Here is a 12,535-nt window from a genome sequence, read left to right as displayed (position 1 = left end):
GTTGTAGCTGGAGTCATGTGGCCTACTGTATACAGCGCTCCCATTAGCTCTACAAAGGCGCGGATAGAGATTAACCTCAACCCACCAATCACAGTCGAAGAGACAGTACCTCCAATGAGTCCTTTTCAGCCTTATTGCACCAGGTACCAACTATCCTCACATAGATACTCCGCAGACCTGCAGATTGGATGCATGAGGGGGCATCTTGGTGACAGAGGTGGCCAGTGCCAACTTCCCCTATAGTGGTGGCCAATAGAGGCAAACCATTCAAGAACTGTCTGCTTGCACAAAAACCTAAAATGATTGCATCTTCCAGGCTGACCTATAACATCCAAGAGAACATCTTGTTGACATCACAAGTCAACATTTAAAGGGAAAGGAAATAAAAATTGCTGCCTGCCTATCCTACTGTATGAGTAAACTCAACTCTGTGCAACGTATTTCCTAAATCTGAGCAATGTCTTCCCCGGAGCACAGGCAGCAAAATACTGACCTTTCCTTCCTTAGGGGTAGAAGTAGCACTTTCATCACTTGCTCATTGCACCCCTATGCATTTATATCACTACAATGAGATCACCGAGCGGCCGGGAACAATAGGGAAGTGGATGAAAGATGCCAATGCTCCTGAATGGCAGTGTCCTGAGGCCAATGATGGCGATTGTTTTTGCTCCATGCGTTGTCACACAGAGGAGCGGAAATCCTTTATGGCATAAGAAAGCTCCACCTAATGACATGAAAAGATTTACCATTACCGCAGCTGACCGAATCATATCGCTTGCCGTTCCGGCAAACAAAGGTCGTTCCTCGGTTTCTAAATAAATTCAGATGTAAAGTCATTTCAGTCCTAAGAAGCAGATACGACATCTACATAATGCCACATTACCCGTCCCCTCCTGCTGGAGCCTTCCCTGTACAGGGAACTCTCCTCTTATCCTGGAGCTTCAGAAGAAGGAAGTATCGGAGGAGAAGGCTCCAGCTAGTCTGAAGTCGTCCTTAGTCAGTACACTGTACATGCGTTGGGGCAGGGCCTTGGAATAGGGGGCGGGTCTCGGAATTGTATCGCGCAGGATGATTTCACGCCCTGCCGGGGGAGGGAAATCCGTTCCGGACATCAACTTCCTGTCTTCAGGTAAGATGGACCTTTTGGGATCTTCATCCAGCGGGCCCAGGGTTGCAGCCTAAGAACAAAAATGAAATATTTAGAACTATCGCCGAGGCCTTTTATCGAGTTCAGCTCTCACACCTGTATTAGGCCCCTTTAACACGGGCTGATCAGGAGGGGATCTGTGTATGGAACCCCCTTCTGATCACAGCTGTACAAAGCCAATGTCATGGCGGTGACATCCATGTCTATACAGTTTCATTCCTCAATTACCGGACACCATGTCTGTCTATGTGGAATCGGATGTAAACAGACATGTGTACGTTTACATCACATTACCCTCGATCCGGCATGATCAGGTCTGATTTTTCTAGACCTGGCCGGAGTTGGAGGTAGCCGGGTGAAAACGAACGTCCGTCCTTTTAGATCCGGCTGACCATAGACTAACATTGGGTAGCCGATCGGGTCCGCCTGAAAAACCTGGCAGGCTGCCTGTGTAAAGGGGCCCCATACCCCCCTATGGACCAGAGTAATTGTAACATTTCTGCTATGGGCCTATTGATTCAGCCAATCCTTTGTAATTACTTAAAATAAAATAATACAAGTATTTCTTTTTTTTAGGACAAGCAAGGCTTTTCTTTCTGTGATACATTCTTGCAAAAATGATAAAAAAAAAAAAATCAAATCCATAGACAGAAATCATTAAAAAAAAGCACGTTTGTCTTCTTTGATCAGTGCTGGTTAAAATAAAGTACAGAGTTACTGTAGATAAAGAATAAACTTTATTCTCTCATTTGTCCCATTAGAAACAACACTAAAACTATGATTCTATAGTACAAAGCATCGCGCAGATATTCAGATCTGACTTAAAGGGACTTTTTAATATGAGACTAAAAGATTTACAGATAATTAGAATTAAAATCATCCGAATAATAATAGTGAGGGGGGTAGAAGAAGTGCATTAGGACCCGATCAGGATAAACTAAGGGGTTCATAATGGGTTTTATTTATTATATTTGTAGATAGTCTTGTTACTTTAACTGATATGCAAATGGAAGCTCATCCTTTGGATCTGCAGATGGAAGAAACTGTAGATATAGAAGAACAATGTTACTTTCTCTCGCCTGAACAGTTTATAAACACTGCAGCAGCTTCTACATCTGTTGTATTTACACAGCAACTCCCGGCTGTCATTTTGACAGGAATTGCTGGCAAGTACAAGGGGGATGCAACAGCGGGGCAGGAGGACGGGGCGTACTACATAGGTCGGGTGAACTCTAATGAAGTTTTTTTTGGTGTGTGTAGGAAGCTCAGTGTCAACAACAGGTTAATCATTTCTTTAGAGGAGGAGTCTGTGTCTACAGCTAAACACACCTATATCATAAAGTATTGATACAGAACAATAGAACAATATACTGTACACTGGACAGACAAGTATGAAAAGAGTTTCTCCGCTTATATATAATATTGTAAAGAGCCAATGAGGCCTCAACAGAAATACCAGCCACCCTTTAGGTTCATCAGGGGGCTGCTGATCCTTTTGATGTCAATGGCATCCAGCCAATGGAAGTCATTTTCCTTAATGATGCTGCAGTCCAATTGTCACTAAGATAGCTGCACTTGGTTATATGGCTGACCACAGACATACACTCTGCTCAGACTTCAAGCCAATCGATGGGTGGGTGGCTGGCATTCACCACAGACCTTAGCAACCAGCCCAACATCTACTAGTGTAACTGATATCAGATGTAGGAAGGTAAGGGGCGCCTTCTTGGGGCAATACCTTTACGCTCCGTTTGCCTCAGCAATAGTAAAATGAAAGGTCTGGAATACATTTATAAATATTCTACATTAATTGATTGTGACATTTTGTAGTTTATATTTTGCAGCACCAGTTCACAGATGTCAACAACACCATTGGGATAAGTGGACATTTGCAGATGCCTAAATGCAGAATAAAATGCTCTGTTTTCACTGTTTATCTCCATCTTGTCTGGCAAGTTTGGTGCTGTAAGGTGGGAACATAAAACGCTGCATTGTCTATCTTGTTCCTTTTTTACTTGCACAGGTTCTGGAAGCCTGGAAACTGCTGGAAGGTTTCTTATTAGAGAAGAGACATTCAAAACTGGAGCAGTTGCCCATAGTAACCTATCATCTTCTCTCTCTTTGGTTTGAAAGCTAGTGTGAACGCTGATTGGTTGCCACGGGCAACTGCTCCAGTTTCTGTCTGCTCCAGTTTTGATAAATTCCCCTCAATGTGTCTCTTGTGCACTAAAGGCTTCTTACCCTCCTCCTTGTAACCTTCTTTATACTGTACATTGAGCTGTGTATTCCGGGTGATGGGAACACCTGTGCACATGCCCGTACGTTATGCCACCCCATACCAGCCAATCAAGGTGGTGAGCAGATGTCAGTGCCTACAAGGGAGCTTGTGGATGTAATTGCGCTGCAGCAAAGGTGAATATAGGTGGAGTTTAGTTGTGCTCTAAGGCCAGATTCACACCATTTTCCGGACCAGATCTGGAACATGGTGCATTGCATTTTGCCGCGATTTTGAAGCATTTGTCTTAGCTTAAAATGAGCTTACAGATGTATTTTCTAGTGCATTCCAGACCAGACGAAATGAGACCAGCAGTATTATTTTTGTCTGGGCCGGAACGGACTGCGCTGGTGTGAACAGAGCCCAGAAATACTATAGGGATACATTGGGTCCGGGAAAAAACTGTTCTGGTCTGCACAAGCCCTAAAGAAAAACTATGGGGTGAGTAAAATACACTCATCCCCATAGTCAGAGCCGACATGGGATACGGCAGCTGTCACACGACGGCTCTATAGATCGAGACCTGAGCAATCACAAACTGCTGATCACTCAGCTCATTGCTCCCCGCAGGGATTCCCCCTTCTCCCTGTTCCTTCAGCAGTGACTGGAGGGACAGACAGGAGAAGGGGCTAGCACTGGCTCTAGAGAGGCGGAGCCAGCTGTCAATCAGGTAGTGGAGTGGATCCTGACAGCATGGCTCTGCGGTATGCGCATATGTCAGACTGTAGCCCGCTATTTGTTGAGTTTTGGGTCACAGGAGGACATTAGTAAATATTTTCCTGTGACCCAAGAGAACTACGGCGAAAAAAGGTTTGGCCATGGTTCTCTTTAAGGCCCCATATCGCGCAAATGCTTGCATTGAGCAAGCGAGAATCGCGGCAAAATCCGCTCCAAAAAGGGTCCTGCTGTAGTGACACACGACCCGCGACAGCAGGACGCTTTGCCCCATTGCAAAACATTGAAGAGCGATATCGCGCTGTAAATAGCCGCAATATTGCGGGAATTACCGTGCGATAAATCGCTCAATGTGAACGGGGCCTTAAAGTACCTCCTGCACCTGACTGGAAACACACAAGACTTGCTGCAGCTATTATACTCAGTAATGTGCATTACTGTAACGCATTACACCCTGACGTCCACATACAATGTCAAAGGATGCAGCTCTACTTCAGTAGAACACAACACATGTATGTGAATGTACACAAGTCATGGTGTGCCGCAATGCCTACAACAAGTACCGGGACATTTATTTCACCAATTATGGACAACATACGCAGTGAACGCAACGTCCTAACACAACACGCACAAACTGTGACCGTTCCCTTCAATATGTACTTTGTACTCGCTGCCTTACTTGCAGAAAGTGATGATCACACTGAAGGTTTTATGTATCACGGATCAGTTCTGTTTAACACCTCAGTGCTATGTTGGGGATTTCTGTTGTTTTGTATGTAAAAGTCAATTCACAAAAATAAATAATTGCTTCTGTCCTTAGTTATAGGGGTGACTGTTCATCAGAGCAGAGAATGGAGCCAATACATGATAATAAAAAGGGGAAGTATTTGGTGCAAGGAATATTCCCTCACCTATGATATATTTATGTACTCGAAGTGATGAGGAAATTATTGTCGGATAAAATAATGAACGCGGCTGATATTGTGTGTACGGCTTAGTGAACTGACCCCGCAAGAGCGAGATGCCACAGACACAGCAATGTGGGCACCTTACTCCATGACAACACGTTCTACAGAAATGACAGTTCAAGAGGCTGTACAGACATCATTCAGGGAGCGGACCATTGTACAGCATTGAATGGTGGAGTTAGGGTTTGTATGAAGGTATCTACAGACATTAGAGGGGGATGTTCTTCCGTTTGCAGACCCATCCGGGATCCTGGCCGAGCGAAGAGTTGGTTGGTTGGTTCCAGCCAATGACAATCACTTCGCCCAGCGCTCCCTTGGTAGAACCATCAGACGACCCGGGCACACACATGGTGTGTGATGGCTGTAGGCAGCTCCACCACATTCTTCCCTCAGTGTAATGAGCAGTGATATTAGTTTATTAGTAAAGGGTTAGTTTGCTTGCTATGCCTCTCCTCTCATGTGCACATACGTGATGGGATAAGGAAGTGAGGTAGAAGGTTCTGTTACCTCATCAGAAGATTCAGCCAGCTTGAGAAAGGAAAGGTGGTAAAAGAGAGTCAAGCCCAGGATGACTAGGACAGGTTAGACACACACACATTAGTACATGCAGCAAGACAAAACGTAGACGTGTCAACACAGATACATGCACATGGGAGGCGCCGAGAACATGCGGCACACATTCTATGGGAAGAGAACTCGGATAACAGCAGAACAGACACAAAATGTCCAGAGAATTGACTGATCTAGAGAAAATAATAATGAAATGAGGTTGTCCGGCTGTTTCTGACACTACGGAGTCTATTAATAAACATGTCTGCGAAGGTTCTCATTTACCCGGGTCATGGTATATCTGTAAAAAAAAAGTCAAGGCAACAAGAGTGGCAGTATTTTTCTTGAAGACGTTTCACTGGTCATCCAACCAGCTTTCTAAATTGAGAAAGCTGGTCAGATGTCTAGTGAAACGTCTTCAACAAAAATACAGCAAGTCCAGTTGCCTTGACTTATTTTTTACAGATATTCATAAACAGTTATTCATCCAAAATGAACATTCACAGGTACTTGTAGGATGAAGGACCCGGTGAATATCTGTGATCACTCATTCTGGATGAATAATGCCAAAAACGAATGCTCTTATATCTGTTTCAAATGTAGTGTGTTATAATAATACATTATGGCCCCTAGATGGAGCTGAAGAGCATGGAGAATAAGTATTGATGTCCTATGCTCCTCAGCGCCATCTAGTGGCCATATTGTATTATTACAACACACTACACAACTGGAAACAAATATTTTAGGAACATTTGTTTTTGCCATTATTCAGCCAGAATGAACCTTCACAGATATAACTAGAGACCAATGTGAGTCTCTGACCTGAAACAAGAATACAATGAGTGAAGTTAGAACTCTGGATTTGCTTACTTGTTCTAAGTCGGTGACTCAAAGATTCAAAGCCATTGGATCCGCCTGATAGCCAGGCAACCTTTGGCAACAGATTAAATATTTCTGTGTGCTAATGCTCGATACTCCCACACCAACTTTATTCTATGTGACCTAAAACAGACCTGCAAATCCCGCTTTTCCTGAACTAAGTTTTTCAATGAATATTCAAGAGAGAAAATAAAATCTGCCAAATTCTGTAAACTTCCTCTTCCATCAGAGATTGACATGCAGGGTCCGTCTTCCCAAACGTTATGTCTCAGGTAATAGTCTTGGAATGATTTGTAGTCACGGCATTACATCTCTTATTCCAATAACGACGAGGGACCAATAATCAAAAACACATCAGCAAAAAGAACTCGGAACCCGTACAGACGTTTATTCCTAATCAAACATTACAATCCCATTTCTCCGGGTTGGCGCCATTACTTAATTCTCCGGTATCTCCAAAAGCAATAACCTCATCGTGCCTCCAGACCCCCTACCCGGCTCATAGAAATTGTATCTACGTTTTTATATCTAATATTGAGGTTTCCAGCCCATACTTGCCCCGCGATGAGATTACTACTCCACACGTTCCCCAGATATTACATAAACTTCTTCAGGAGAATAAAGAAGGGGTAGCTGATCATTTTATTTCTGCACTCGGCCAGTTAGGCACTTAATCCAGCGATTGCATGAAGCGCATGACTGGCCGAGTGCAGAAATGAAACGAGAGTTCTTTTTGTTCATGTATTTTGGGTTAATGGCCTCTTGTGTTGAATGGAATGTTTGCAGTATTTTAGTTAAAGGAGAACTATGAGGGGAGTGATTTTCCCTCATCCTCCTAGTTCGAGCCGATGTGCGACACTGAAACTGTCACAGGTCGGCTCTATAGATCGGGAAGTGAGCGAACACATACCGTCGCTCGCTCACTACTCGATCCTGTCCCTGCAGAGAGCCGTGACTGTCACTCACGGCTCCCTGCAGGGATTCTTCCCCTCCCCTGTCCGATCCTACAGCACTGACTGGAGAAACGAATGGGGGAGGGTACAGCTGGCTTTGCCTCTAGATAGGCAGAGCCAGCTGTCACTCACGCAGCTGGGTAGATCTCGACAGCGTTGTCTGGATCGTCCCGGCTGCGGCGGTCTCAGTATACCGCAAGCTGTAGCTCCCTATATACTGAGCTTTGGGTCACGGCAGAACGCTAGTATATGTTCTCCCGTAACCCTGAGGAGAACTATGGGGGAAAACAGTTACCCCATAGTTCTCTTTTAATGATGGGGGGGGGGTTGAATCAGTCACTGGCTTCTTACATGTCTTGGATACAGCATGTTATGCGGTACAAAGTTCCGCCAACAAAAAAGTTGGACAATACAAGGACAGCATAACAGGGACCAGGGAAGGTTACACTTGAAGGACGACAGCCTGACACCTTTCTTTGTACATGCAGATGTGTTGATGACAGTTATCATGCGTGTATGGATGTCTGCCACCCCGGACACTCAAGGCTGCAGTCTGTCTCAGGTATTCAGACCTGATTTTACTTGGTCAGAGTTGCTCTTTAACATCTTGCTGTGTACGTGTGACTGTCACTCTCTGTTCTAGGAGCTTCAACCCTCCAAAAGCCAATTCTGTGTGACCTTCTGAATCCTCCTCCCCGGTGTATGGCCACTTCTAGGATAGGATTCAAAGATTCTCTTAGAAGTATTTCCAGCTCTGTACAGATTAAACATCTATAGAAAAGATGCTCCGTACAGCCGCCTCTCCTCATTTCTACAGCAGACAGTGTGGCCGGGAAGCACAATAGAAACGCATATTTATTGTGTGCCTGTGTACAGCCCCACGGTGCCGGGTAATGAGAGGACATTCATCACACACTGACGGGGTCTTCCTTATCTTCCTTCACGTTTCAGCGGAACAAAATGAACGGCGGTAAGATGCATTACATTTCTGTTCGGAAAGTACCTCCGCTTCCGTGTATGAGCCAAAGTTCTTCATTACTAACCGCTATCGGCGTGAACTTACCCTCTGAGCATTCACAAACATCTTGTGGATGATCGTGCCGGCCACCCCTCGGGCCGCTCCAATGATTGGCACTTCAGGCTGTTCCAGAAGACAACTGACAAACCTGCCGGTGAGAAGAAATCAGGAGGTCGGTGAGAACAAGAGAATGCAATGGGTTAAATAATACAAATTGCAGCCATTACCTATCAGATGAGTGGTATGGGGGGGGAGGGGTGAAGAGTTACACACTTCGTCATGGAATCAGTTCCTACTAAAAAGTTTGTTTCTTCTCTCCAGTATTCTATGGAGGCCCCAGGTTCCAAAATCCTGCTGGCACGGTAAATGACTTCTCCCCATATGTGGCCTTATTGTGTGTGTCTGTATGCCTGCAGCAGGACACTGGACTATAGTCTTGTTGGAGGGTGAGGACAGATCTGATTGGTTTAGGGTCCTCTGTAAGCTCAGGGAATATTTTCACGCCATATAAATGAGTAGAGTAAGGGAGTATAATTTTAGGGTCCAGACCCCCGGTGCCCAACCTGCGGCCCTCAGGCCTCCGCGCAGAGTAATCTACGTTTCCCTTACCTAGGTGCTTGCCAATGTGTAATGTGCCTCCAGTCTATGACTAGCAAAACAAAAAGTTTCCCAGCACACTCACCAGCCACCATGCAAAAAAAACAAAACCTGTCTCACTGCTAAAGTTAAAAACGTCTTCTGCAGAATATGTGGAAGCTGCTTAAAGGCACAGGGACATACCAGGGACCCCCGCACATCACAACGGCAGCTGAGACCCCCAGTGTGTCACTGCACCAAATCAGTCAAGCAAAACAAATGGCAAACGCACTCATCAACTGATAACCAGCTATAACGCAAGGTGCACATGGAAGGGTCGGTTAGGAGTTGAGTGCGTTTGCCATCTGATTTGCTTGACTGATTTGGTGCAGTGACACACTGGGGGTCTCAGTTGCCGTTGTGATGTGCGGGGTCCCTGGTGTGTCCTTTATGGAGGATGGGCTGCCTCCTGGCAAACCTGCACTCAATTTGTCTTTGAAAGATGGAGACTCTCATAGGTTAGAGTTAGGACCGCACTACACAGAGGAGTCTTGGCGTGGCAGTGCGGCTTTCACATATCTGTTTTACAGATAACCTCACACCAGCCACTGTCTAAGAACACAATGCAAAATAAGAGAAGGGAATGTATACAAAAAAAGCCAGACGTCTCACAAAGAGCACCTGTATACAAGGTAAGTGTATGTGTGCACACACACAGTATATGTATAAACACACACATACACACACATATATACACTGAGTGGCCAGATTATTATGGCCACCCCATCAGTACTTCGGCCACGAGATGACTCCACGAGATGACTTAGTTGGGCCGTCTGGTGACTCCACGAGATGATGAAAGGTGATGCGAGGAATCTGACACGGCACTGTTGCCCTTCTGTTGTCTTGTACCAGTCTTGCCACTCTCCGTTCTACCCTAACATTGACTAGTCGCTGACGGCCACAATTCGCACGTTCAGACCCAGATTTTCGGCTGATAGTCCGGTCTTCAAACACTTTAACAACAGCTGCTCTTGAACATTTAACAAATTCTGCTGTTTTGCTGATACTCGCTCCATGGCTCCGAGCGCCAACAATCATCCCACGTACAAAGGCTGTTAAATCGCGTTGTTTCCCCGTATCTTCAGAAACAAATCACTTCTACTGTCGTGGTAAACAACCTGCTTCCCTATTTATAATGGTCTGGCCCTCTAGCAACTTCAGCGCAAAATTATAGCTAATTTGCCTACAAACGTCAGGTGGTCATAATAATCTGGCCACTCAGTGTATATACATACACACACACTCACATTTACTTATTCTCACTTGAGATGGCAAATAAAATATATTGTTTTCTCATACCCTATCGAATCTAAATGTGACAGGTTCTCTTTAATATCAGCATACGTACGTCTCTAGATCCTCCTTCTCCTCGGGGTTTTCACAACGCTCTGTGGCAAACTTTTCTTTTAGTGACCGGGCTCTCGCTATGGTGGCCTCGACATTTGCAATCTGGCTAATGATGTCCTGAGGAGGAGACAAGGGAGGAAAAAAAAAAAAATGAACAATTTTTATTTACTAAAAACACCACAAACGGCGATGATGACACGCAGGTGTCATAACAATCAGGTTTGACCTTTCATGGGTTTTGAACGATGGATAATGATTGCTCATGGATCACATACCGTGTTTTCCCAAAAATAAGACCTAGTTGTGACCATTCCCAGGGCCGGTAGTAGCATAAGGGGGAACTTGAAGAGAATCAGCGGTGCCAACGTAGCCAGCGCTAGAGGAAGCGAGGCGGCACCCGAGGGAGCGAGGCGGCACCGGAGGGAGTAGAGCCGCACAAGCCGATCCTTTCTCTATAGCGCCGGCTCCTGTCACAGGCGGAGTGATACCAAATGCGCTCCGCCTGTGAGGAATCGATAGTGAAAGCGCGCTTCACTCATTCTGGTCACCAAATTGCTCTTGGAAAGGTACGGCACCCCTAATTGCCCCGATCACCCTATTCTTAACTTTGCCATTTTGGATTGTTGTACATTAAAAAAAAAATAAGACCCAAGAGCCAAAAAAATATATAAGACACTGTCTTATTTTCGGGGAAACACTGTACCTATATTACTCTTTGCCTAAACCAAGGGAATTTGTCCCAAGAACAGAGCACATGGTGCCGTCCACTAACTAGTAACACCTTTTATGTAAAGTCCGTCAATACTGTCACACCGGAATACCAGCACTGCTCCGGACTCCGTAAAGTCTGGAGTATGGAAAAGCAATTCCCGCCTCCTTGTGATGTGCTTCACCACTCTGGGGCCTCGCCTGATGAGTGACAGATATACATGATGATCTTGGAAGCCCGTGTCCCTCCTCACCTCCATCTTCTTGTCCTCGGGGTTTGGGAATCGCAGGATTTTACTGGCATGGGAGACGATCCGTTTTATGGAGGCCTGCACAGAAGGAATGTCTTCTACTATTTCTGGAAGAGAGATGAAGATGTCATCAATGAGCAGTGACGGGCAATGTGCAGTACAAAGGGGGGAGCACAACAACTTACCTTTGGCATTTACTTTCTGCTATGTACAAGTCTATCGGTGGACAATGGGCATGCTACACAAACCCCATAAAAACTAACACGCCCGGTCCTTCTGCCCTCCTCCCCCACTTGCAGACAGTTCCCAGTTGTAAAACCGACAGCTGTGTAATGATAACAGATGTGGAAGCAGCTGCTGCCGGAATAACAGACCGTCCGACATTGTGTCTCTAAACATTGTTCACAGGAAAGATATAAAAACAAGAAATGTTTTCCTATTTACGCTCCCATTGACCCTTAGTTTTCCCTCATCGGAGAATTATGGGGAGAGTGAAAATCACTTATCCCCACAATTCAAGCCGACCTGTAACACTGAAGCACTCACTCACTTCCCGATCTTCGCAGGTATTCCTCCCCTCTCGATCCTCCAGCGCTGACTGCAGCTGACTAGATAGGCAGAGCCAGCTGTCAATCAGCCAGTGAGTAGATCCTGACAGCAGCTCTGCGTTCTCAGCATATAGCCGGCAATATACGGAGTTTTGGGTCACAGGAGGACGCTATATGTCCTCCTGTGACCCTGAAGAGAACTATGGGGGGAAAAAGCATAGCCCATAGTTCTCTTCTAACTCCTTTCCCTTCTCCCCATAACGATTATTTTTCTGATGATTGTTTATTTAACATTTTTCTAACCATTCATATTTAAGCTTTATTTTATTTTTTATTGGTTTTGTTCATTTTTCTTTCAAGTCTCGCATTAAAACAAATAACGCAAACTCTGTAAATAAAATGTGTAAATATTTTTGCAATGTTTTGTACAAGAATTCAAATTTTTGTGTCATTTAAAAAGGACAAATTATAGAACTAAATTTTTTTTTTTTAACCTACAGTAACAATTTTTTTAAACCAACACTGATCAAAATAGAAAAAAAAGTGTTTTGTTTTTTTTAGTTTTGTTACATTTGTAG

General features: G+C 44.8%; 1 protein-coding gene across 2 annotated transcripts in view; it reads right to left on the bottom strand.

Moving 5' to 3' along the window:
- Positions 1-939: 939 nt before the first annotated feature.
- RAB3GAP1 (RAB3 GTPase activating protein catalytic subunit 1) overlaps positions 940-12,535 on the bottom strand; it is a 114,981-nt gene continuing 103,385 nt past the window's right edge. Inside the window, exons 21-25 of one of the 2 annotated variants that reach the window (XM_018561806.1) lie at positions 11,413-11,516; positions 10,452-10,567; positions 8,510-8,612; positions 5,573-5,593; positions 940-1,178 (exon numbers count right to left, since the gene is read on the bottom strand). In XM_018561806.1, coding sequence (XP_018417308.1) covers positions 942-1,178; positions 5,573-5,593; positions 8,510-8,612; positions 10,452-10,567; positions 11,413-11,516 — 581 coding nt within the window. In that variant the 3' untranslated portion in view covers positions 940-941. The remainder of the gene's footprint in view (positions 1,179-5,572; positions 5,594-8,509; positions 8,613-10,451; positions 10,568-11,412; positions 11,517-12,535) is intronic. The other variant, XM_018561808.1, reaches the window with a different exon arrangement.

Source organism: Nanorana parkeri, unplaced genomic scaffold, assembly GCF_000935625.1.
Source record: "Nanorana parkeri isolate BGI_ZX_2015 unplaced genomic scaffold, ASM93562v1 scaffold545, whole genome shotgun sequence".
NCBI classification, from domain to species: domain Eukaryota; kingdom Metazoa; phylum Chordata; class Amphibia; order Anura; family Dicroglossidae; genus Nanorana; species Nanorana parkeri.
Note: the sequence above shows the minus strand (reverse complement) of the source record. Positions and strands in the feature narration are given on the sequence as shown.